Source organism: Ammospiza caudacuta, chromosome Z, assembly GCF_027887145.1.
Source record: "Ammospiza caudacuta isolate bAmmCau1 chromosome Z, bAmmCau1.pri, whole genome shotgun sequence".
Classification (NCBI taxonomy): domain Eukaryota; kingdom Metazoa; phylum Chordata; class Aves; order Passeriformes; family Passerellidae; genus Ammospiza; species Ammospiza caudacuta.
In genome coordinates this window covers 10312482-10339636 of record NC_080632.1, presented here as the reverse complement: position 1 = coordinate 10339636, position 27155 = coordinate 10312482, and the positions used below count along the sequence as shown (strand labels likewise).

Below are 27155 nucleotides of genomic sequence, written 5' to 3'. Positions count from 1 at the left end.
TTTCGAAGTCCAGTTTGTTATGATTTTATTTAACAAAACATGAGTTAAATGTTTTCATGCAACATTTGCACTTAGGTCTTAAATAATCATGACAAACAGAAGTAGTTAAAGAACACACTAATTATAGACTTTGGTGAATATACAAAAAAACTCAGCATTATAGGTTATATAAAGTAAAGAACATATTAAATACTTCCCCAAAATACTGCAGCAGCTGAGACACAGTGATATGCCTTGCAAGGGCACAGGAATGTAATTTAGAAATCACATGGGAACTACCCCTTTCCTTTAATTTCACAAACAAGACAAAAGCAATATTCAACTCCACACACTGATTTTTCAGGTTATGTCTATGCAGTACCTTGAGTTTTATCCAAACAGTAAAAGTAAGACATGTTTATTTAGTAAACAATTATGCAGTAAATCTTTATTACATTTCTTCCTTGGTATTACCTGGAGTAGCCATGTTATTTAAAAGTGGGCAGGTTTGGTACTTTTATACTGATGTCACCAATATTAATATTTCTTGGGATCTCTGGCAGATTCATATTCTTTACAGCTGAAACAGCCCGGGCTGGAGCTCCTGCTAAACCAGCCTGTATATAAAGTGAGGAAAAATGCAAGTCAGGCAAAGTCAGTCACAAGAAGGTTCACCAGCAATCTACACAGACAACTAACTTTTCAAGTATTTCCATGGTTACACAATTAGAAAAACCACATGGTAATTGTGTTTGGAATGAAATGGGTTACTTGGAAATATTAAACCAGAAAGAGAAAACAGTTCACATATTCCTCTTTATATGGTAAAACATGTAATGTCAATTGGATGGAAAAGTATGAGAGGAAGGAACAGGAGCCTTATCCAAGCACATGTAATGTGCACGTCACAGAACAGACAGTCTCAAGGTATTGGGTGTCCAGTGTGCTGCCTTTGCCTCTCACCTATTCTAAAAGTTCACGTGGTTCACACTTGACTAGCACTGGTTACAGGTTCAGAGTAAGTAACCTCAAAGTAATAAGGTGCTGAATGTCAGTCAAATCAATGAACACAGACACAGACACACACACACCTGTGTGTGTATATATACATACATACAAAAATACATATATATGTACACACAGAGGTATTTCAAGGTGGCTTTGACTAAAATGAAAAGGATAAACACCCTGCATTTGTGGTTGATGAAGAGCATGCAGACAGCCAAACTAGAATAACCTGTTTCCCACAGTAACTAATTATACACTAACATATCTGCATCCCCTTGAGCATTACACAACAACACAGTTATGCCAAATTAAACTATTACACAGCACCTATTTTTTATTAAAATTCTCTACTGCATGCAGTGTCTTTGCATACAAAACTAGAGCCTTTCTGTATAAACATGCAAGTTTTACAATAGAAAATTGCTGACTTCCATTTAGTTCTGCTTTTAGTTAAAGCAGCTGCCAAGTTTGCACACTGGGGTATATTATGAAATGCTAACAATTTACAGCTCAGAGGCCTGAAGACATACCAAAATCATCTTTCCCTCTCGCTTCTGAAAACACCTATTCAAAATCTTGTTATTTTAAGGACTATTAAAACAAGACTGTTAAGTGTTACTACTATTTTTTATGCTGTGAAAAAAACCAGACTATTAATTTTAGGTATGGAAACGTTTCTCCTGAAAGTTCAGATTCTCTACGCAGATTTAGAATTTGCAGTGTGGTTTTACTTCAGGCTTGCCACAGAAGTGTAAAAATAATTTTTATTTTTGCAAGGAAATAAAAAAGCATGGGACATTTTTATAAGAAGAGCTCTTATTAGCAGAAAAAGATATCATATTACAAATTTTCTGAATAAGTAAAAAGAATTAACTTTAAATTTAATGTTTTAAAAGTAAGATTAAAAATATTCAAAAACAATAAAAATCACAGTGTAAGATTTACTAGTTTTACAGTGTGGCATCTTACAGGTCCAGTAAAAAGGAGCAATCCACAAGAAACAAAGCCAGATGCTAGCATTTAGTTTAAAAAAAGACTAAACCAATTGGAAGATCTTTAATTTTAGGTTTTTCAAAGACTGAAGAAACCAGTCCATTTGCACACAAAGTATTTCTGAACAAGAAATACAGCAAAATGAAAGCAGAAAAAAGGTTGTGTCATATTTGATTACTAAAAAGCATTGGTACATGACTACCACTCAAAGTATAACCCTTTCAGATTCTTGGTTTTCACTGAAATTCACTGCAAGTGCAGGGTAAAACTACTGAGGAGTGCACCTGAACTTCCATGGCGTTCACCTGGTCAGCTTCACAAAAGGAGACAGACACCCCACACACTTCTCAGATAACAACTCTACTTTTTGAAGGCTATGAAAAAAAATATTTTCTCCTTTCTACTACTCACTTATAAGAAATAAAGTCAAGTTAACATAATATTTTCACTTAACATCCTACCTACTGTTCTTCCTTCTCCCCTTAAAAACAAAACCCAAGTCAAAATAAAACTGATTGAAGTTTCTGATTTTGAACTAACCCTTTACATGGAAAGGCTAAAACGTCATAAATCCCTAGACTTTAGTCATGGGATGATTCCCAGAAGAAGAAACAGAGACCAGAAAGCCATTAAGTCATCTATTAACCATATCTTCCCTGTCAAACCCTCCTATGTGAGACACGCCAAAGTTGCGAAAAGCATGTGTGGCAGAGAAGATAGCTGAGAAAACTGCATCTCTGATGTTATCAAATTTGCTCTTACTTTGAATTATCAACAGAATTACCTGTTCTCAGAAGAACAGACTTAAGTAAAACTCAAAAGGTGCAAAAAAGTATTCTGAAACACTCTTTTTCCTTCATTTTCCTTAACCAAATCTATCAGGCCATCCTTCCCAGAGGCTCTTTCAATAGCAGCATTTTCTTAGAGGGGAAAACCTGGACCTAACACCAGCAGTACTAAGAAATGGAAGTATCTAAAATCTGAATACCCCTGAATCTGCAATAATTTAAAGGAGAAGTATTAACACTGCAATTTCTTTCTATTTACTAAAAAACAGTGCAGAAGGCATGAAGATGCCCAACACCTTCCTGTTATAACTGAGAACTTGGAAATACTAATTTTAAATCAAGAGGCAACTTCCAGTGAAGTCTTATCAGATAAAACAGTAAAGGCTTTTAATCCTTTAAATTCTACTTGCAGTAATGGAAGAAAAATTCATAAAGCAAAATGGGGCAATGTAAACTGTTTTCCACTGAGAAGATGAAAATATTAATTAAAAGCAATGAATTATACAATCTACAATTGAAACAGTGGGAAACCAGAAAAGTATAATAAGTAATGACATGGTAGCACATGGCTGGCAATTCAAAGGACAGGTGCCTTCTGAGTGACTTGGATGGAGATTCTTTACCCTAATTTAATGGAAGTTATTTATTCTTAATGGACAAATAACATTTTTAGTAGAACTGGTTATTATTTTTACCTACCTGCTACTATCCTCTTTATACAGACTTACAGTCCCTGCCTCCCGCCCCAATGGCTTAGGATACAATGGAGACACAATTGAGAATTATTAAAAATACCACAATTGACACAACCACTGCCCTTCCACCCCCCTACACAGTCATAACTTCCAAATTTCATGAGGACCATTCTGGATCACGATCAGTGAAGATCCCTGACAAAACTGCTCTGATTGTCAGATTACCTCTTTTTTTGACAGCGAGATTATCTTTCACTATCAGATGCTGGAGTAGAGATTTTCAAGCTATTACATTCTCTTCTCCTGGAATTCTCTGTATTAAGTGAGTTTGAAGGATAGTGTATACATAAAATGCATGGCAGAATGCTATTTAGCACAATTAATGTCCACCCTATCAAGCACAATACATTTACACAGCATTTCTAAGAGAGAGCAAACAGCTCATAAAAAATGTCTAATGGATCAAATGACTGAAAAGCACTTGAACTCCCAAGCTGGATAACAAATACAATTCAAATACTATTATATTTTAACTCCTTAGCACTACTTTTTAGCATGTCAGGCAGTGAACTAGTAGCAGTCTTTCAATTTCTTTTACTGGAAGTGAACTGTATTTACAAACACAAAGGTACAACAAACAGTACTTTGAGCCCTGTGTGCTTTTGAGGCATTTTCTAGAGACACCTGATTAATACAGCTTCCACTGTAACACTGAACTCAACTAGTTCCACCTGCCTTTTTTATCATGTAATTCAGCAGGTAAGTTGGTGATGTGCCAAGAAAAAACTGTTCCACTTTAAAAAACAAAACATGTAGCAAGCCTTAAACATGCAGTGAGAATGATGAATCGTCTGTCACAGCAAGCAAATGACTGAAGCAAGTGAAAGTGAAGCTTCTTAAGACAATTAATGCAATTTCAGAAAGACAATATGAATTGCATACAGCTGGTATAACAATAAGCCAATACAACACAGTTTTGCCACAGCTCCTTTGTACTCTCAATTTCATTTGTTGTTGAAGGATGTGCTCTAATGTTGAAATGCTGCATATTAAAATTTTAGGTTCCATTATTGCAAAAAATGCTTGTAAACATGTTCATATACTTTTAGAGAGCAATACCATATATGCAAAAGAAGACACTATTTCATAGATTGAAATAGATGCATTTAATAACAGGATTTTTACTCTACTGGTCCTAATCTATCAAGTGAGAAACATAAGCTGTCAATAATTTACTGAGGTCATTATTAACCACTATAGGAATAAATTTTCTCTGTTCTCATCCTCATCCTTTCTTAGAATGCCCAACTGGTAACTTCATATCAAAGTGATCCCAGCAACCCTGTTTTACTCTTTAAAAAGAAATTCAGATAATCTGGGTAAAGTATTGCACATGACAAATATTGTTAATATGCATATACAAATAAAAATGTTACAACTATCATCCCAAATAATTCTACACAGAACTAGCTAGCACTAGAAAACCACAGCCTACTGGAAAACAAAATAATGAAGGCTAACACTGCAAAATAAGCCACCCTTTTCCAGATACTTCAGAGGTACTAGGACCTCTCTGCTGCTGGTGTTTCATAGCAATGCTTCTTTTCAGAACAAGTATGACTTCAAAGCAGCAGGGATATGAAATCATGAAAGGATGCAATACATAATATAAAGGAATGATCATGTCCCCTGCTCATGAGGTTAAATAAATGAACGTAATTAGAGAAAAACCAAAATGAAGTCTGCAAGTATATCAAAATGAGGCCAAACAGATAAGAAGACTTAAGACATACTCTTAGAAATTTTAAGCACTTGAATCACAAAAAGAGTAATGGATGGGAATGATTAATTATTTCTTTGTTTGTTTTTCATTGCCAGACCCAAAAATAAAAACAGAATATGTGTGAGCAGAACACAGAAAAAGAAAAGTAGCTTTGCACAAAAAGAAAAACAAAAAAGAAACCAAACCAAAAATCTGAGATCAAGCTCCCTAGTGTTACCAATAAAATACAGACTGTATATTACAAGTGTTAGTTAATATATTAGGCAGAGGAAGGTCACATCCTTGATTTTCTTCATGTGCTGTAGCATACTTCAAATTTAGGTTAAAATGTTGCATGTTACCAAGAACTATTTTTAGCTAATGCTTTTACAACTCAGTGCTACCAAATCCAATTGTGGAGTTATATTTGTTAAATCTTAATGGTATTGTAGTACACTATCCTAGGAAGATCACATAAAAAGTAAAGAGCAAGGCTATTAACGAATTAAATAAGTTTCAATTGCTTAAGATTCCACCTGTTTAAAATACCTGCAGTTTGAATACACAGAGACTTAAAACAAGTGGAAATTAATTTTCAAGTACTGCCATTAACACGGACCGACATTCAAACTGTTAAGCTAAACTAAATGTTTCAAACAACAAATGGCAGGTGACATTGACCATAAACTGATACAGTCACACATACAGTCTCTCCTTCTCCTTCTTCTGTTCTTTGCTAACATTCATGTTCAGGGACTGCAGTTGCTGGGATATCTTAGATCAAAATCTGGACATTCGGATTATAATGACAGCAAATGTACATCTCAAGTTGAGTACATGCTGACAGCCCTTCTCATTTGATGTTCAACATCCTTAAGGCTGGATCATCAACTTTGGAAATTCTACATCATCTTTACAAATTGCACTGATAATTTTATTCTCTCTATACAGAACGATTTCAGTTTGCTGGTTTTAGTGGTGGGATTTTTAAGATTTCATTCACCTGAAGCTTTTTCTGAAACTTCTCTTTGCAAGCAGGTAAAAGTTCTTTGTTTTTGTCTGGAAATAGTAACTGGTGAAGTAAGAGAGTTTGTATTGAGTTTGTATTATTTATTTTAGATTATCAGGGACAAAATTCTCCCATCAAAGGAGTTATTTGTATTATGTCATCATATCTTATTTTGTTATCTGTGTGTTCCTTTTTTATTGACATTAATTAAGCAGGATTTTTTGGCTAATATTAACACAAGTTCATATTCTTTTGTTTGTTAACAATGATACAAAGAAAAGTTAAATTCTAAAATGCAGGAAGAGAAATAAAATAAAAAATATGATGTCAATGAAAAGCTAGTAAAATACACTATAGCCAATAAAAAGATGAGGGAACTACAAGAAACTAGCACAAAAAGTAGGCTACAAGGACTAGTATGGGTATTTTTACACATAATTTTTGAGTCTGGCCTACGTAATTTATTGCCTTTGACATCATTTTGCTTTCCCTTTTTGTTAAAAGTACATTTTTTTCTAAAAGTCAGCAATACCTTTGTCTACCTGTCCTGTCTGGGAGACTGAAAGATAAAGGTCTGTAAGAGAGAAGAATGGAAAGAGCCAGAAAAGATCAGGAGGTTCAGAAAAAAATGAGGCCCAGCTTAAAAGTCTAAATTACACACAGTTGAACACTCCAAATAGAGAAGAGGTAGCCCAGGTTTACCTACAATACTTCCAGAAGCTCAGAATAAAATCCCAATGACCCCTCTCCCAAAGAATTCCCTCCCTTGATATCACAATGATTCTTTGGCTTCAGGATTGACCAGAAACCCATTCACAGATTAACACTAAACTGAAAGCCAGGGAAATGCATATAATACAACATTTCTCAGGGTACAAATAGTTTCTTTTGTAGCCCATCCAAATAGTATTAGCTCAATCACAAATCAAAGCTAGGGACTCTCTTATAGCAGTTTAATTAATCGCTGTTGAAAATATTCACAAATTACTCAAGCTGATAATTTTGGTCAAATACATGTAAATATTCAGACTTTTTCACTAAATTTTAACCGAAAGCCTGTTTAGAAACCTAGCACATAACTAAACAAATACCTGATGTTAAATAGCTAAATTTTGTATATTACTGAAAGCCCGATGGGCACAAGAAAAACTGAAGTATTTCTGAAAATGTAACCCAGATACAGCTTTATTAGTTTCATCATTTCAGCTATAACAGTAAAGGCCGCTTGACATTAAATAGCTGCTTTGTAAATGCAAGAGGCATGATGGTGGTCTAAAAGCCAAAGGGACTAAAGCAACAGTGCTGTCCTATATACTACAGACTACATTAATACTAATTTCTATATTTTATTTTTTCTAATTAAAGAAAACAAAGAAGATTCACTAGTTTTGGTTTCTTTGTGAACAGCATTCAAAATTTATTAACTTATTACTTATTTTGATTTACAAGGATTTGCCTGTGTCTTGAAAATATGTGTTCAGGAAAGACATACTCAAAGAATTACAATCTTGATCAAAAAGACAAAAAGAAAAGAAATAGCAATCAGGAATTTTCTGTGGATATACATTAAACAAATGATTAATGGTCTAAGGAAACATTTATCAAATATTGTGATGTATCTCAGCATTACAGTAACAGTTAAATTTGAAAAGAAACAGTCACTGAACTAAGGAAAAAGAATGTATTTGTGGGGAGCAGACTGTGAAATGTTCTGCTTCATCCCAGCCACCAAGTGTTTTAATTTACCACTGCTACTTCTTTACCTTCTATAATTCATTGCTGAATGTAAAGGAACAAGTTCCTTTCACTTTGTATATACTTCAAGTTCTGCGTGGGTTTTTTCAGATCATCTAGCATCTACTTTTATACTAAAAGCTCTTAAAAGAAAGAACAACTGGTTGATGAATAATGGAACACAGCAAGTATTGCAGCTGGCTGCACTGAATCAATGTGTTTCAGAAGACTTGTCAGAGATTGGTCTACAGTTGATTTGGTAACAGAATTCACATAATTAAATGCTTTCAGACAGAACCAATATGTACATAATACATGGTAGAGCACAACTGCTGAGCAAGTTCAGCTTTTGGGAAGACAACTGCATTTTTATCAAATAAGGAAAAGTGTAAGTATACAGAAGTTATTCAAATATAATAAAAATTTAGGAGAATAACTCCAAATATTCATCTCTGTGATCAGTGTTTCATTCTGAGCGCGAGAAAAACATTAAAATGAATACTTTGGACATGTTCAAAATCTACTATAGAATCCTTTCAGATGCATATAGCTATGTATTGTGTTACATCATATCTAGCTTTTTCTTGTTTTTCACATGTTGTTGACCGGATACAGTTTGGAAGTTGTGCAAAACAAGGAATTAAATGCATTAAAAAAACTTGAGGTGGCACAGCTTGAGACTGCAGAATTAGAACAGTATACATTGTACCACAAAAAAAAAATGAAAAATTCATTTTTCTCTTTACTGCACTTCAGTTAGAACTAAGAAGTCTCTGGGTCCTCTCCTAAAATGCCATTTAGTTCATATTTATGCCACCTGGAAGTCTGCTCAGCTGACTTCCAACCTCAGAAATTCAGTCTCCAATTCAAGCAAAGGCCTGCTTAGAAACTTGGATATTATTGTTTTGATGTATTCCTCTGTGGAATTACTCCCATCATTTAGAATCCAGCACAGACTTAGCAAAGACATATTAGCAGCAGCATTTTGACTTACAAGGCACATATGGTGACGTTAAAGGGACAGTAATATACTGTATCAAAGATAAAGTAATTCTAAGATCCTTTCTTAATCTAAATGTCTTTCCTAAACACAAATTAAACAATTGTTAAATTGAAAAAGGATTCCCAAAACTCTTATGTGATCCCTCACTTAGCCCATTATAGACAAATACAGAATATAATTTTCTCACTTATTGAAGACCAAAGGCTCAGATTATCAAAACTGCAGAATTCATATTTACTTTGAAGCGTCTAAAACTGGGCTTTAAAGTCTGTCTAGTCCACTTCAGTCCAATTTATTTCCTTGTGTTGCAGTATTTCTGCTGCTATTTATTTCAGGTGCTTAGAAGCATACTATCAGACAGGAATATGTAGTCTTTGAAGACACACTTAGTTTCTTCATCTGATTTCATTTAAGGGCCGAAGTCACTAGTCCAGCATAACAAGTAGGCTGGAATTAAAAGGTTTTCTGTAACAGAAACTTAGAGAACTACAGAAGTATCTTAACAGCAATGGTGCACAATGCAATTAGATACAAAAAGTAAAATCTAACCAGCAGTGACTAAGCAGTTTATTACTTCTAATGAAAAGTATACTTCTAATGAAAGGTACAGCACCCTGAGATACACTGCAAATTTCTGGTACTATAAGCAGGCAGCTTACACTATTTAGTTTACTATGAAGGACAAAGAGCATTATATAGCATGCATTTACTATAACCCCTGTTTTTAGTTTAGAAACTACACAGTGCATCACTCTTACCTCAGATTTCTCCAGTTTATTTTGAGCATCAATCTGAGTGACAATTTCATTCATATTGGTCTCCAAAACCATTCCACCCATAACCATTTCAGCCAATATATTATGGACCTAAAAGAGACCAAAAGAGAATTTAAAAATGCAAAATATCCTACATAGAATCTGAAAAAATGGTCTAGGTACCTTGATACAGTGAAACATTCTGTAAGTCATTTAATTAATGTTAGCACTTAATCTAAAGGCAGTTGGAAACAAAGCTCATAATTTCATATTCCTTTCTCTAGTATATTCTTTGTTCACACCACTTACAAACATGCTAAGAAATTTTCACAGTCCTCTTTTTTTGTTCCCATTTTCTATCCAATTACTAGAGTTTGAGTTAGCATCAACAGCAGTAACACCTCTAGGAAGGAAGTCCTACTAGACTAAACATATTGCTCACAAGGAGATGTGTAAACACTCTGGGCTACACTTGAGAAGGAAGAGACTCTGATGCTCACCCATCACAGACCCCAAGATTTGGCTCAGAAGTAGAATTGACATTCCCGAGACACCTGATAAATATGGAGTCTTCAGTATCTACAGCTAAGACTGACAGCTAGGACTCAAACTGCAGGAGCACAGAAAACAGCTGAGGACATTGCTGAAATGGGTATGTTTGAACATCTCTCCTCCCTGCAGCACTGACTTGAGGATGAAAACTCTGGTTCATAATTGCTGCCTCAGAGTCTGCACTCAAACCATAATAAGATTTGGTTTGGGTTTTTTTCTTTTTAAAAAGGCATCCTTCTGCACACTTACTAGTAAAAACCCAGGGTTATCATGTAATGTATAATATTTTAATAGTATATTAGTATTTAAATCTGAAGACAAGGAGTATTTTTCTACTTTTCAGAAATAAACATGTACAATCTGGTATCTCAAAAGCATAATTTTAGCTACTATTTTGGACATTCTCCCTGTTTCCCCATGGATTGAGGATAGAAGTAAATCTTTAAATCAAATAATCAGGAGGTAGTACATCAAAAACCAACACAGTCCTTGCTTTTGTGTCATACCTAAAAAACAAAATTGAATTTGTTTCTCTAAAACAGCCCTTCTTCAGGCCCTTTTGTGCTCTTCCAAAACCTTTCCTCCTATATAGTTATTACTCCTTTGCCTCCAGTCTCTAGAATATTTAACTTCTTCCTCAGTGCAAACCACTCCATACCTTGGGTCATGCTTATCTTTCTCTGCATTTTTTCCTACTTTCAGAATGCAGTAGTGAAGTCTAACACACAGCATTTAAAAATGTTCAAAGCACAGGTGGCTTTAAAGAAGCTGGACTATTTTGTCTTTCCCCACTTTTATTCTAAAGGGACAGCTTTCTAAATAACAGCATTTAATTAATTTTATTGGGTAATCTCCATATGAAAGGAAATCACAGCTTAACTAATAAAGTTACATAAGCATCATAATCCATTGACTCCTTCCTCTTAAATACGTTTGCTCATATGTAAGCAGCAGCAAGATAAAAATAAACAGTAACTGTTTTTTCTTTTCAAATTAAAATTCATTGCATATACATATTAAATGTACAATTACACCTTATTGTCCCTATCTTTTCTTATTTAAAAAAATCACTATTTTTGCCAAGAAACAACGAAAACAAAAAAATCATTAACAAAAATGCAATAAGTGGAAATGAAGTGCAAAAGAGACTTCAATAGTGTATTAAAAATAGTATTTAAGGGAAAGACTGAAGGCACAACAAATAGACATCTTATATTCCAAAAGGGATCTGACTGTTGAGAACATCAACTTTTTAAAATTTGAAATTGCTGTTTTGTAATAACAATTTTGGAGTGTTTTTACAAAAATCAAGAGAGTGCTTCCTATTTACATTTGATGCACTCTCTAAAAGCATGAATGCACATTCTAAAGAAAAAGGAATTTATCAAGAAAAAAACTCTCTCAGGAAAATTTGGCAAACACATTTTCTTGTCTTCAAGAAATTTGATTCTGAATGGTTCACTCATCTGGTTAGATAATAAACTCTTGCAAGAGATCATGATACTCCCAGAGATATTTCAATAGGTGCCAAAAACCAGTGAAAAAACCAAAGTATTCCCTTACATCCCTAGCTGAATATATTCTATTATTTTAGTTGGATAATAGCTTTCAATGATGCCTTTTCCATCAGAAAGTATTAGGCTCTTGGACTCAGTAGGACCGAAATAAACCTGCCCCTCCTCCTCACAAGACATGTGAAAACATCTTGCTCCAGCTATAGCAAGTTTTTTGGCTGCTTGTAATACAGATGAAGAGAAGTTAAATTCTCTTCTGTACGAACTACATTCCCCAACACCCCAAGTCCTCATCTGCTACAGCACATTAGAAACAGTCATTCCACCTATATTCCATTCTCCAAATGAATTCATCATACTCTGTCAATATTCTTGAATAAGCATCTGTCTTGGCTCTGGGTAACTCTAAGTCACTGCAGAGTCCTGTACAATTATAAACACCTGAGGAGCATAAATATTTCCTTACAGAAATACCACATAAAATACCACACAGCAACAGCTGTTGAGATTACATAGTTTAACTCTTCTACATGCCACCTCATCTTTTTACAAGAAAAAATGTTGGTTTAGGCAGCTCTCACAAGACAACTGCAAGAAAATAACCTCCCACAGCTCCATCAAGAACTGAAGACACAGAACAACTCTCATTCAAATAACTTAGCCAATCCTCACTTTTCTCAATATCAGACCACTCAAAATACATATATTTTAAAGATTTCACTCCTAACAGCACCCACACATAAGCACCCATTATAACCAAGACTGTCAAGATCAAGCAGGAGCAGCTGCTGTTCTTCCCTTTTGCACACTTGAAATATATTAACAAGAAAGAGAAAGTTAATGCATTAAGTATGAAGGCTCAGTGCATTATGCTTCTTGACAAGTTGACTGTATCAGCAGTTTAAAGAAAATTTAACATTTTAATTTAATTCTCACAGATACGTCTTCCTGTTTTGTTCTCTGACCTATAAGAATATTGATGAAGTTAAACTGGAGGGAAAAAAAAAGGAAGAATCAAGATTACATCAAATTAGTCACAGCTGCCCAACTAATGCTACTGTACAGTTGGTGGCAGCCTTGCCTTAATACAGAAGTTCATGTCTCTACATTGAATTCTTTTGTTCATTTACGCTCAAGTTAAAAATCACTGCACTGGTTAATGTCACATTCAGAGCTTTTTAACTCAAGGTTTCACTGGCTTTTATTGTGAAAATGTATTATTTTTACTGGAGTATCTAACTAGTATTTTGAGTTCTTTCAGATACCTAACTTGGTATTACTTTCAGTCTGCTTTTTCTATCTTGCTTTTCCTGTAAAAAATAGGGACAGGCGACTGCACAGAAAGCAATGGTAGGCACAAAATGCAACAGAAGGAATAAATTCTATATATTAAATTCTCAGCATTTTAGGTATTACACCAAGAAATGCCAAAGTCCTTTTAAATGAAGGGTGACTATAGTAAAAGAATTTCTCTAAACTAAATGAGTAAGTACAACACTTGTTTCTCACAGCTGGGAATATTCAAACAACATTGTTTCTAAGTGTTTGAAAAAAGACAGTCCATTTTGAGATTTTAAACAGAAAGAGCCACACAGCATTTAAATTACATAACCATTGCATATTAAATGCACCTTCCAATCCAACATTTGACCAAACCCCATCATGTTGATTAAGCCACAGCAGCAAGTGCCATGTCCAATTGCCTCTTGAACACCTCTGGTTATGGTGTCTCCATCAGTTCCCCAGGCCATCTGCCTCAATGCCTGACGACTCTTTCAGGGAAGAGGTTTCCAGCTTGAGGCCACCTCCTCTCGTCTGCCCATGGTTACCTGGGAGAAGACACCAACCCCCCAATTACAATTTCCCTTGGGGTGGTTGTAGAAGGCAGCGTGGCTCCCTCGAGCTTCCTCCTCTCCAGCCTCAACATCCCTGCTCCCTCAGCCCCACCTCACAAGACATACCATCTAGACCCCTAAGCTTTGTTAGCCTTCTTTGGAAAGTAAAGCAGAGTTTAATATCAAGTATCAGCTGAAACAAACATATTACTTGATAAAAATATTACAGGATGTCATCACAGTACCTTGTCTACATGGAAGATTAAATCCAGCTCACAGACATTTTCAAAACATTTGTCTAGTGTTTCCACAAATACCTGCAAAGAGGGGAAAAAAGCACCAAAGGTCAATCTTTAACAAAAACTCTGCAGTTCCATTAGGTGTGAGGTTTGAGAAAAGCAAATACAGAAATAAAACACCGGTCAGATCTTAAGGCATTAAAGGCATCTACTGAAATTATGTGGTTAACATTATGTCAAAAGTATGTTATCTATGTAGAGGACAAAACTGTATGCACAAGCCAATTTAGGTTAAAACTGCTTAAAGTCACACTGTTTTAAAAAACAGATACATCTTGACAAACCAGTAACATAACCTACGCTATAATTTTCTCAGCTGTGATTTAAAGTACTCCTTCCCATTTCATTACAACTCAAGTATAAAGCAAAGAAAACCAGCTTTTCCCATCATTGTTTTTAGTAATTACTGCATTGCAGGCATTTCCTAGTTAACCAGACTGTTAACTTTGCTGTTAAGTGTCAACATCACTCCTTCCAGCAGCAGGACAGTACAGACCCACTGAATCCAGGATAAAAAAGGCATCTGTCTTAATGTCATACCTCCTGATCCTGTCAGGCATATTACCATATAAATTTAGAAAAGTCTGTAATAGTTCACACATAAGCAAATAAATCCTCCCTGAATCCAGAACATAAAAGCATAAAAATCCAAGCAGCTACTGCACTCCAGCCAGTGATGTTCCCTGCCAGATATGGTCTGTACATCGCCTTCCTCTGGGTGTTTCTGGAACAGATTTCTTGGTATTTATGTTTTTGCACCTTGCTACACCAAGAGCACCTGATCCTCACTTAGTCTGGACAATGAAATGATGATTGCACTTGCAGTCCTGAAGTTCCCAAATACCAATCACCAAGTGCTTGTGGTGAGTGCTATTAGAGACTCCAGCCTTAGAGAGTTGTACACACAGCTCCCTTCGTCCAAGGGATAACTCCTACGGACACGGGTTATGTCAAGATCTCTCTAAGTTAAATATAAGATTGAGCTTAGGGTCTTCAAAGCAAATTTCTGAAAAAATTTATTGATCTTTTATTAATGGCATGAAAATAGTGGCAACTTGTTGGAAATTTTAATTAGTTTTGTATATGTCAAGGCCATTTTCTCACAACATGTATTTAATATTATTTATTAAGCTGTCACTGTATGCAATTTTTTATTCAATTCTTAACTCAAACATCCTAAAGAAGCAGTATGGAAGACAAACACCTCATTTTGACTCTCTGTTCCACATGATTTAGGAACCCCACCTTAGTATTTGAGAGGCACCAGATTTCAAACTGTCTAGGTCCAGGCACAAATGTGACACAGCTCACAGAATTGTTTAGGCTGGAAACCTGAAGATGAATGAGTCAAAGAGGTACGCTAGCATTGACAAATCCCTACCCCAATCTCTACCCCAAGTCTCTGAGTGCTACATCTAGATGTTTTTAAAGCACTAGGCAGGGTGACTCCACCACTTCCCCAGGCAGCCCACTCCAATGTCTGACAACCCTTTCAGTGAAATTTTTTTTTAATATCCAGTATAAACCTCCCTTGGTACAAATTGTTTCCTCTTATCCTATTTTTTCTTTCTTGGGAGAAGAGATTGAAGTATCTCTATAACCTCCTTTCACACAGTTGTATAGAAAGATAAGATCCCCCCAGTCCTTCTCTCCAGATTAAACACCCCTAGGTCTCTCAGCCATCACTCCTTGTAAAACTTGTGCTCCAGCCCCTTCACCACTCCACTGCCTTTCTCTGATCTTGCTCCACCCCCTCAGCATCTTTCTAGTACTGAGGAGCCCAAAACTGGACACAGGATTTGAGGCACGGCCTCACCAGTGCCCAGTACAGAAGGAGAGTTGCTGGCCTCACTACTGCAGATCTAAGCCAAGGTGCCACTGGCCTGCCTGGCTGCCTGGGCACAGCTGGCTCATGTTCAGCTGCTGCCACCCAGCATCCCCAGCTCCCTTTCCACTGGGCAGCTTTCCTGCCACTCTGCCTCAGCTTGGAGCGCTGCAGGGACTGCTGTGATCCAAGGGCAGGACCCAGCATTTGGCACTGTCAAACCTCCTACAACTGACTTTGGCCCATCCCTCCAGCAGATCAACATTCCCACTCAGCACAAAGTCATCTGCAAACTGGCTGAGAGAACACTCAAACCCCTTATCCAGTTCATAGATAAAGATATTAGAGAGGCCTGGCCCCAACACTGAGCTCTGGGGAACACCACTACTGACCAAACACCACCTGGACATAACTCCATCCACCTCCACTCTTTGTGGATGAAGTCCTGCTTCTACAGACATGTATTTATATCTACCAACCCAGGGACATAGATCTGCTTGACATCACCCATTCCCAAGTGTCTACCTTGCCTTATCAACAAAGACTACTTTCACATCTTAATTGCTGATCTTCAGATCCTGCTCAAACTGAAAAAGAAAGAACGATCACACACTGCCCTTGCTATGACTACTACTATTAAAGTCTTTAAAATGTTGACATCAAACTATAAATTAACTAATGATGCATTTAGACTATCCTTTAATACCAAAAATACAAATCTATCACTTAAACTATGAACACAGAGCATATTCAGAAGCAGGACAATAAGGTTTGGTGACAAGGTAACTAAGAAAATAGAATATGCATCTGTTAAATTATGCTGAAGCTAAGCAAAGCAGGGATTTTTCTTCAAGCAGTTGTTAATTCATTGCAGTAATAACAGTCTTCTGTAAAGAAGGGATGCAAACAAACAAAAAAAAACTTGTATGTTAAGTAGAAAAACTACACATTTGACAACATGTGGTGCAAAACAAATCACTAAAGATGTTCTCTTACTTTCCTTGCACCTTAGGAGAATGCAGTTACAAGAACAGTGCTGTTTGACATTAGCTGTAAGAAGAAGATTGGAAACAGTGTAAATGCAACCTCCGTCCAATAGTTTTACTTACAAGAGCTAAGAGTTTGACACTATTCCTCATACAATCACCAACTCTGCACATGATTCACACACACTGACATCTGTCTAGTTCCTTGGAAAACAAAGGAACCCATTAAAGACACAGGCAACATAAGAATCCTAGAAACACCACCCTCCCCACATGTGTTTAGTAGCAACGTGCCGGCTCTAAACCTTTACCTATTACACAGCAATCCCATCACACACTAAACAAACTCACAAATCTCTGCTTAAAATGCACGACCAGCAATGCACAACAAACATTTTTTAATCTAAGGGAAATACAGCTGGCACTGGCTATTCCTTCACAGAGATTTTTCACTGACCAGGGATTTCTCACAGAAGCTTTGGAAATTTCCCCCATCTTCCATTCATGATGGCAAGCTCACTCAGAATAATGCCAGAAATTACAAGGTCTACATCTATTATAAATTATCTTTTAAAACACTAGTCAGCAAGGAAAACTAGATTTTTTACAGTAACATTTCTTGGCCTGTTTTAAGATGCCTGCAACAATTGAAAAGGTAAATAAAATCAGAGTCACTTTCATCTGAATTTCAGTTGAGTCAAATGAATTGCACACTGAGGCAAGCAGTGCTAATATTTAAGTACTTCAGTAATCACTTCAAATGCTGCAGACTTGTAGATCAATAACCAGAAGAGAAAACACATCGATTGCTTTGACACACACACATATCAGTTCAGATGCACCATGTGATGTTACTGGAAGAGTAACATAAATAAAGGAGTGAAATAGCAGGAAAATAAGGATGCATGCACAATTAATTACTAGCTCCCCCTTGTGCTTCATTTTTGAAATTACAATCTTTCATGGTAAAAAGAAAAAAAACACACATCTCCATGTAAGGAAACAGAAAACATTAAAAAAAATGAAAACCCCCAAACCCCTACACCTTTCTTTTGTAAGAAATATGCTTTAATAAAGACAGATACACACTGGGAGCATAAATTATATAAAACAAAACACAATATTTTCATTGAATATATGCAAGTCTGGAGCTCTCTCTACTCAGACATGTCAAAACAAAACATCACCTTTTCAATGAAGGGCTTATTTTTAAAATAAGCAAGTAAGACAAAAATGGAGTAAATCATACATTAGTAGGAAGATAACAAGGGCAGCAGAAAACTCAGAACACCATCAATTAAATGTATTGGAGCATAGATAATGTCAAATACTAACAAAAGCAGGTACAAAAGATAAGCTCAAAACAACAGGAGTAACTCACACCAAGAATATCCCCTTCTTCTTCCTTACCTAAACAGCAATGGTAAACCTGAGGACAGAAGTAATTCAATCTGCCCCTGGAGAGTTCTCATCTCAGTCATATGCCTCTCTGTTTTTTATTTAATTAGCATAAAAGCATCTCTGATCAGGATCCTTTATCCTTAAGAACTGAGAAAAACATGTTACACAAAGTGCACTGCACTTCCCACATGCCTCTCACTGAACACCCTTACCTTGAAAGGCTCCACTGAATTTCCCATGGAAGACTGATCTCTCACAGATTCCGCTGCTTGCTGACTCATTATGTCTTCAAAGTACAGCTATGGGCCAAGACACTCACAAATTCTTGGAGCTGACAGAGGTTCTTAGGTCCATAACAGTTAAGGTACCACTGTAAAGACCCTTCATTTCTCCCTTATGCCAGTTTACAGCTAGTTGTGTTTTCAGACATATTTTTCTTCCATGCAATAAAAACCTTACACTTCACAAGCTAACACAAAGATGCTAAAATAGCATGACAGAATTTACAGAATCCAAAAGACTGCAAAACCTAAGCATAGCACAGATGCTGACCTATCTACCAATCCAAGAAAGCAAATATAATAAAAAGAAACTTGTGTTTATATTTAGGAAAAAAAGGGAAGAAAATGGTCAAAAATAAACAAAGTGAATTTGCCTTTCGAACGAAGAAATCCAAGTTGAAGATAGTATCAAATCTGAGGCAGAGTCTATGATTTGTAATGCATAAAGCATATTCATTAAGCCTGAGTCAAGAAGATTTACCTGTGAAACAGCTCTGACCTAATGGAGGGATAAGTGGCATTCACAAAAGTATCTTAAGTATCACAACAAAAACTTTCTGCTGAAAAGAACTGCAGACTACCATATGTAACCCAATCTCCTATGCATTTACCCAGTTTACATGACAGAAACCTCCAAAGTGCTAAACTGAGTTCTAGGTTTCTTTCACCAGTTTACTTTCCATCACAAACTACTATATATATCTACTTACTTAGTCATACACTATATGTATGTCATAACAAAGGCCAGATGTCTTACTCCTACCTGTGTTATCTCTGAACTACAGTAAACAAAGATGTATAAGAATGGTTCAACACTTTCAGGAAGAAACAAAGCTTATTTGCTCAATCCAACATCCGTGTGTATATCCTGTTAGTCTACACTGCATGTGTAATTGACAAGTAATAAGAAACTTTCTGAGGGCCCTCTTTCAGTAAAAGGTACATTATGATTGCTACTGCTAAGAGGATTAACAGATCCTTCTTCTGAGCCAGTCTAGAAATTAAAAATATTTAATTAATCTCAATACTCTTAATATTTAACATATCTCTAATACTCTATGCTATAATCAAATGGTTGAATGACAACGTGTAAGAGAATTCTGAATCCTCAACAGCTGCAGGTACTGTGGTGAGACTATGATTTATAAACAAAATCATACAAGTCAGAAAATCAAAATATTTCTACAAATGGAAATAGCATTTTTATTATTTCAGTTTCCTTTACGTAATTATGTTGACATGTAATTAAATACTGGGGCATTTTTGGAAACAATGTGAAATACAAAGACTAGGAGATCAAAATCTACTTAAGTATTTTTGGTACCAGAAGCAAAACATTATAGAGAAAAGTTTAAATTCTCTAATTCAAAAAGTTTGGGGGCTATATAATTACGGGTAGTAGTAAGGGCAAGCAATTTGCTTCAACATTTGAACGTATAATTCAGGTTGCACTGTCTACACATGAATATGCTTCTTTTCTCTGTTCATAAATATTTTGGCTCTTCCAAGTAAGAAGACACAATATGTGACAGGCAACTAAGCAACCCTGTACAACAAACTGCTAGGAACAGGTAGAACCATCATGTACCTTACTCGTTAACGCTGCACTGTTCGGATACTGCAGAATGTGCGATGACCCAAGATCATATAAGAATCCAGATGGGAGTTTTCCTTCCCTCCTACTCCCACAGGCACTCTTCTGGATCTACTGTCCAGAACAGCAGCACTGGAGCAGCTGTTCTGAACAGCAGGAGGTGTCTGTGAGAAGCTATGCAGCTTCAAGAAAGGTCTGCAGGGAACTGGGAGGCCTTAGAGACACTCAGTGTTTCCACAGTGAAATAACCAATTGATACAGTCCCACGTGTCAGGACAGATTTTACTTATGCAATAAATCAATTCTCTTGATGTGCAAACTTTTGAAAGGCTTAACAGTAAGTTATATTTACTCTTTTCTAGATATATATATATGTATGTGTGTATATAAAAGAGATCCATTTTATGCAATGACATAAATCCCTTAATGGTGTGAAACTGTTTTTTGCCACATCTGAGTTCACTAACAGTGAAATTATTTATTTGCAAGTTTTAAGTTGGAAAAATCACTGATTTAGTCAGAGGCCTCTTGACCTAGGAGCATTCATATTACCAAACATGGTAATTGTTACTAGGTTGATAAAAGACATATTTGGCAGTTTAAATATTGGCCACAGCACCAAGCCTGCCTGAGTTTAAGAAACATTTGAACAATGCTTTAAGGCACATGGTGTGATTCCTGGGGAGTCCTGGGCAGTGCCAGGAGTTGGACTCAATGATCCCAATGGATCCCTGAGTTGGAATGAAACTGTACATGGAAGCCTTGCAGAAGACATTCTGTTTGAGGTGTCAGTGATCTTGAACAGGTCATGTCTGCTCTACTGGGCTGAGCAGGACAGATCTTCTTAATACAATCTATAACCTGTGATGTCCTTGGCAAAAATGAACTGTAGGAAAGGAATGTACTGATTCTGACTAAGAGACTGTTGCATGTTTAGGGGTTAGTCATCCACATAACACAACCTGAATAGACACAGAGGCCCGTGCTGTGCTGCAAAAATTCCTTGGCCAAGGGATAAACTCAGCCAGCTCACTGTAACAGGAGCCTGCAGGCAGCTCCCATGTGGTACCAGCGAGCATGCCACCTCATGGCCTCGCCATGACCCCAAACTACAGCAAGAAGTTCTCCTGAAAATACCCTTTAGCAAGAGCCGTTTTCCTTTGAGGAAATTATATAATAGTTCAAAGATTCAAAAGAGGGAAAGCTTCTCTCCACAGACTGGATCTGCTCTGCCCTGCACACTGTGGGAAAACCCAGCTGGGCTCCACTGGGTGCCACATGAAGGTGGCATGTCCAGCACCTGAAGGGCTGTAAGATTTACCACCTACACTCATCTTTTCACTCTGCTCTGCTAAGCAGTTTTCTTATTAAAGCATTTGTGCTGTTAAGCCTTTCTCACTGAGAAAAAGAACATAGGCTTATGGACCATCTTCCTCCCCAACAACTCCCACCCTACCTGTCCCAATTCCCCTGGAGCAGAACACACACCTAGGGGAGCATTTGCCCTCCTTTTCTAAGGCATACCTGTCAAAAAGCTCATGAGCCACAAGGAAAGTTTAATCCAAAGAGGTTTTGGCCATATTTATGCATTATGCATTTATTGTGAGTATACATATGCATGTATCTATGTGTGTGTGAGTCTGGATATATATTAATATACATAAATATATACATATACATACAGAGCATTGCCTGTCAAAGTTCTCATGATCCACACTTGCATAGCAAATGTTTGAACTGTGCCACTTTTACCTGCAGCCAAAAAAGGCCTTGAAAAGCTAAAACAAAAACCAGTTTGTGCTCAGGAGGCTCCCAAGAGTTTCCTCACTTTCCCGTCAACTTGGACAACGACTTTTCCAAAGACAGCCCAGAAAACTGTAAACAATCTGAAAATAATACTCAGCACTTCTTGGTATGTTCACAGTATAAAAGCAACCTTCCAAAAAAAGGCAAGCAAAATGTTTAAGTTCTAAGCTACTTTACAGTTGAATTACAGTAATTAAGAATTAATAAAAAGCAAAAAAAAAAACCCACCAAAAAACCACAAAGCAGCAAAAAGAACTTACTTGTATGAGGTCTAAAATACCAAGCTCACTTTCTGAGGAATCCACACAGAAGACAAAATACAAGGTGGCATAGTGTCGGTAAATTAGTTTGTTATCAGATCCACCTATTAATCTAAAGAGGAAATAAAACAAGTAAAGCTTAGTTAGCATCTCAGGCTAAGCTGAGCAAATCCTCACAGTAATTTCAATTAACAGGAGGCCTATTATTAACAGCTAGAGCTACATTGCAACTTTTATTTTGTGATATAATTCCAACAGAAGACTAAGTAATAAGACAGCTCAATTTACATTTACCAAACAAGCAGTTATTGTTATCCATATGGATAAAAAATGACATCAACCTGTGCACCTTTTTATTAAAATCAATTCAAACAGATCACAAAAAAGCAGGTATTAAATGTACTTTCATTCCACACTAGCAGGCAGGCACTGAACAGGGATTAATCTGCTTTACAGATTAACAGTGCATGCCTATGAATCCCTCCCTGACCTTCTCAGAAGAGCATTAAGAGGGGGAAAAAAAAAGAAATCTGCAATGAAGACTGGTATTTGGATTACCAAAAAAGCCTTAAATTAGGTTTATGATCTGTTTTATAACAAAGAATATGTAACACTTGTGCTACAAAATGTCTGATATCTTGAGAAATAGGACCACACTTCAAGCAGTAATTAATGATGCAATGTTACAAGTCACAGAAGCAATTATATTTTTATGGACTCACTAATCATCATGGCACTGAATGAGAAAAGGTCTAAAGAGGTATGTTCTTCCATTCTTCTGTTACAGCCTTCCAAACAAAGGCACATAAAGCACAGGAGATCTACCTCAGACCACCGACATTTGCTTTGAGCTGTAAGAGGTCCACTCCCAGATACACAAAAGTATTTTTTGGGCTGAACCTATATGGCCATGACTGTTGTGACTTTTCCTTAACTCTGTACCAGAACTGAATCACCCATTTTGTGCAACGTAACTCATCCCTTTAATTTTTGTCATTATCACAGAGAGAGAATACACAGATTAAAAAACAAAAAAATTTAGGTCACTTGTTTAAGCAAATTGCTCTGCATTAATGCTTGGTAGGGAGCAGGGATGGCAGTAAGGAAGGGGAATCCTTTGTTTCTGTAGAGCAGGTATTACATTTGTGTATCAGACAACACTTTTACAAACAAACAGGACAGTGGAAATACCTAGCAATTGAAGTTTCTTCTTTTGTCATCTATTTACCCAAGTCTTTCAAATACTTCATACTTGCAGTACACACAGTTCTACACATAAACTGTTGAGGCCTTTGGGTAAACTGCAAACTATAAAGTAAACCCTGTCCTGAAAGAAAAAAATACTGAAAAAAATACTGAAATGGTAATCCTGTAACTGAGCAGTAGGGGGAAAGCCAGAATTCTGTTCTCTATCTCAGTTTATTCTTGTTAAGCAGCTGTCATTTTTAAAAAGCTCCAAATGTCTTCTGCCTCTCACTTACAGAATTCAAATCAGAATGCTTCCAGCTTGAGATCATCTCCAAGAACCTGATGATAGAATCACCAGTTGAGTAGTCAGAAAAGAACAATTTAGATTTAAAAACCAGTATATAAAAAATCAAGAATCATTTTGAGCAAGAAAAAAAGACATCCTAGCTGATATGGTACAGCTAAGCATTTAACTGACTCTGCACACAGTAAATCTAGGCGTTAGAAGACTGACTTCCAGTAACCAGAAATTCCTATAAATATAATATTTAACAAACTATGACAATCTCTGTCACAGACTGGAGATAGTGAGCTTATTCCACCAATTCTGACCCCTTCTTCTAGAGGGTGGCTTTTTATCTATTTACTCTTGAGGGCTAATAAATACTTCAAAATAAAACACATCTCCATTTCAGAATTTCATTAGCTAAAGCAAGATGACAAAAACAATGAAGATGATTCAAAAGAGATTTTTTTTGTGTGTCTTACAGAGACAGAAGACCTAAGTCTCACTTTCCTCCTACCTTGCTTTTCCTTTATTAATAAAATATCTGGGTTGAAACTGTACTAGTTAGCATATTTAAAACCTTTTTTTTTTTTCTTCCCAGTTCATGGAGCAAGCCCAAATCCTGATAAAAAGGCTGCAGAATCCTACTATAAAGGCTATCTGCTCAAATATTAGGAGTTCAAGCCAAAGAAGTTACAAAGTATTAAATTTTCTAGAGATTTAGCTCAGTTGGTCAGAATATGGTGCTAAAAACACCAAGGCTGAGCGGTGGATTCCTGTACAGGCTGTTCAATTCAGACACCTTGTGGGTCCCTTCAGAATATTCTGTGACTCTGAGTCAGTGGGTATGGCAAATGCCAATGCCTCTTAAAATGTGACCAGCCATCTTCAGCTTGATTATAGCAAAACAGCATCTGTTCCTTCCCCATCTTTGTATCTGAAACACTCATGGCACTAGATATAGCACTGTGGCTATTACAGCACAAGGGAAAAAATTTTATTGCCTAAGACATTTTGGCACATACAGCTATGCTTCAGTTAGTAAAGAATATGCACACTTGATGCAGAATGATATAATTCCTTGTGTATCAACAAATCTCAAGTGGCATGGCATTTACACGACAGCTGTGAAATGTTGTACCGTAATCAGGAATAAAAATACTTGAAAGCCAGTATTTGGCATTTATTTCAAACTTGATACTTACAGTCCTCCTTCTAGGAAATTACAGACATTTTCATCACGTTTTGATACTAAATGGAAAGTTTCTCTGATAATTTGTTGCTGTGTGTCTTCACTCTGTGAAAGAAAACACACTGTGCTAAACAGGATTGACAATGCACACAAGACTGTAAAAAACAAAGTATGTCAGCACTCTCAAACTATCTACTTCTGAAGCCTTAAATCTGGCAGTTAATAAGACATGTATTATTTGTGTCATAAAAAGCCATTATTTACAAGTTGCAGAAAAAGGTATTACTGAGAAATGTGAAAAAGTGATTGTTTTTAAGAAACTTCTGTAAAAAAAATCTAAAAGTAGGATTTTTAAGTAACCCAGAAGTGTTCTCAAGTACCTTGAATTTTTTTGTATTTCCAAGGTAGCCTGAACTACTTTTATCCATAAACCGAGAGTAAAACAAAGTCCCCAAAGCTTGAAGAGAGCAGGGAAGCTTCAAATCCCACAATATCTAACATTTCCAGAAATACCCTAAAATACAAAGGCACCATGAGCAACAGGTTCTCCTAAGCCATGACCTTTAATCTTAGAAGATCAGAAACATCACTTCTGAGACTGAATTCTTCTGGCTCTTTGGAAATTTAATTTTTACCTTTGAAATTATGGCCACAGGTCTACGTTCTGAAAGACGAAATGATGACATGTATTTTAATTGCCATAAATTAATTTCTTCTACCTAACTGCAAAATATTATTTACTTCACTTTATGCAGTTTCTGTTCTCATATGAATCAGCTGAAAAAGTTAGAGTTGTAAGTTTTAGTATTATGAAAGAAGTAAGTACCTCTTTCACGGATCTGACCGAATTAATCTCTCTAGAAAACTGCAGATGCATCCCCTCACAGAAAAAAGCCGAGATTTGCCTCCAGTACCAGTGCAATTGACACTAAAGAATGCATAAACTTCAAAAGATCCACAAAAAAATCCACATTATTGAAATCAAACATAAAAATACAATCTATATGATTGCACCTGTTTCTGCGCACCATAAAGTTTCTTACTTCAATTTGCCATTCACATTTTCAAAACTTCCAAGTATTCTGTTTACACAAACATATTACCCTACTTCAGGCATTGAGAAATTGTTCAAAGCCGAGTTATGAAACTAGTAGATCAGAAAGGTTTTACAAGAAAAATCTGGTATCCTCTGGCCGTCTGTTCATCTCCTTTCCCTTCTACCTCAGTCACACAAAAGAAAGACCTGAAATAGTTACACTCCTTTAATTCAAAACCTGACCGTGCAAACTGAAGGGACACAGTCATCATTTCTGCTCTGAGGTGTGCAAGTAAGATACATCCCTTCCAATGATCTATGAGTTCTCTAATAACTAGAATTGCAAGAAAGAGGTCACAAATCCACGTAACTGCATTGCTGGGAAACGAGTTATTTGTTTACATAACTTTTAAGAAATACCAACTGTTTTCTTGCACTTTAATGCCTAAGCAGACCTCAGCATATTTACTAGGAAATACGGTACAGTACGCTCAAAACATTATCTTAAAATTTCTTATCCTTCAACTAAATCACGAGTTTCCAGTGCACCTTTCCATCCAGACCGAGCGTCTGTGCTGCATTTTCATTGTGCCTGCCTTCTACCACGTCAAAGAATGCTCTTTTCTAGTTCCTTACGTGTTCACGTCATCTGCAATTTCACAGTGCACCGATTCTTTCCGAGAGGAGAGGCTCTGTTCCGGAGCTGCCTGCCCCGCTCCCCCAGCCCTGCCTGCACACAAACAGCAGCCGGACTCGGGCCGGGCAGCGGGGCTGGCAGCGGCGCTCACATGCGGGAGAGCCAAGGTGCCGCTGGACGGGACTCCCTCCCGCCCGCCCTCCCGCCCTCACCCCGGAGCTCCCAAAGGCAGCTCCAGCGAACACACGACCGCCGTTCCCCGAGCCCTCCTCACGTACGCGCTCTCAGCACCGTCCCTTCCCCCGGCGCTGCCCGGGCCCGGCGCAGCCGGCAGGGCCGGGCCGGGCTGGGGACCCTCGCGTACAACCCCGCGGACCGGCCACCGCACGGCCCCCCGGCCACGGCGCGGCCCCCGGCCACCGCACGGCCCCCGCCCGCCCCGCCGAGCCCCGGCCCGCCCGTACATAGCGCTGGTAGAACTTGGAGAGCCGCGGCTTGCCGTGGTTGTTGAAGATGAGGATGGCTTTGATCATGGTGGGGCGGCGGCGGGGGCCGGCGGCGGCCGGACGAGCTGTGCGGTGTTCCGTTCCCGTTCCGCTCCCGTTGCCCAGCCCGCTCCCGTTGCCCAGCCCGCTCCCGCTCTCGGGCCGGTGCCGGCGGGGCGCGCGCACCACGTGACCGGCGGGGCGCGGCCGCTGCCGGCGGGACGACTGGCGTCGCACGCGACTCTCCTGGCG

At 37.4% G+C, this 27155-nt stretch overlaps 1 protein-coding gene across 2 annotated transcripts; it reads right to left on the bottom strand.

Annotated features, from left to right (window-relative positions):
- Positions 1–27035, bottom strand: AP3S1 (adaptor related protein complex 3 subunit sigma 1). Of its 2 annotated transcripts, XM_058823604.1 has the most exons (7): positions 26883–27035; positions 24759–24850; positions 22080–22191; positions 13873–13944; positions 9730–9837; positions 6767–6808; positions 1–596 (listed from the first exon to the last, which is right to left on the bottom strand). In XM_058823604.1, the coding sequence occupies exons 1-6, from the start codon at positions 26949–26951 to the stop codon at positions 6773–6775; spliced, it is 489 nt and encodes a 162-aa protein (XP_058679587.1). In that variant the 5' UTR covers positions 26952–27035; the 3' UTR covers positions 1–596; positions 6767–6772. The 2 variants fall into 2 exon arrangements, with proteins under 2 accessions (XP_058679587.1, XP_058679586.1); XM_058823603.1 differs by lacking the exon at positions 6767–6808.
- Between the last annotated feature and the right edge of the window lie 120 nt (positions 27036–27155).

Excerpts from the sequence above, each read along its gene's own strand:
- AP3S1 (XM_058823603.1), bottom strand. The coding sequence starts at position 26,951 with ATGATCAAAGCCATCCTCATCTTCAACAACCACGGCAAGCCGCGGCTC. Across the intron at positions 24,851-26,882 it reads CCAAGTTCTACCAGCGCTAT|AGTGAAGACACACAGCAACA; the intron begins GTACGGGCGGGC and ends TTTCTTTCACAG. Across the intron at positions 597-9,729 it reads ATAAACTGGAGAAATCTGAG|GCTGGTTTAGCAGGAGCTCC; the intron begins GTAAGAGTGATG and ends CTTTATATACAG.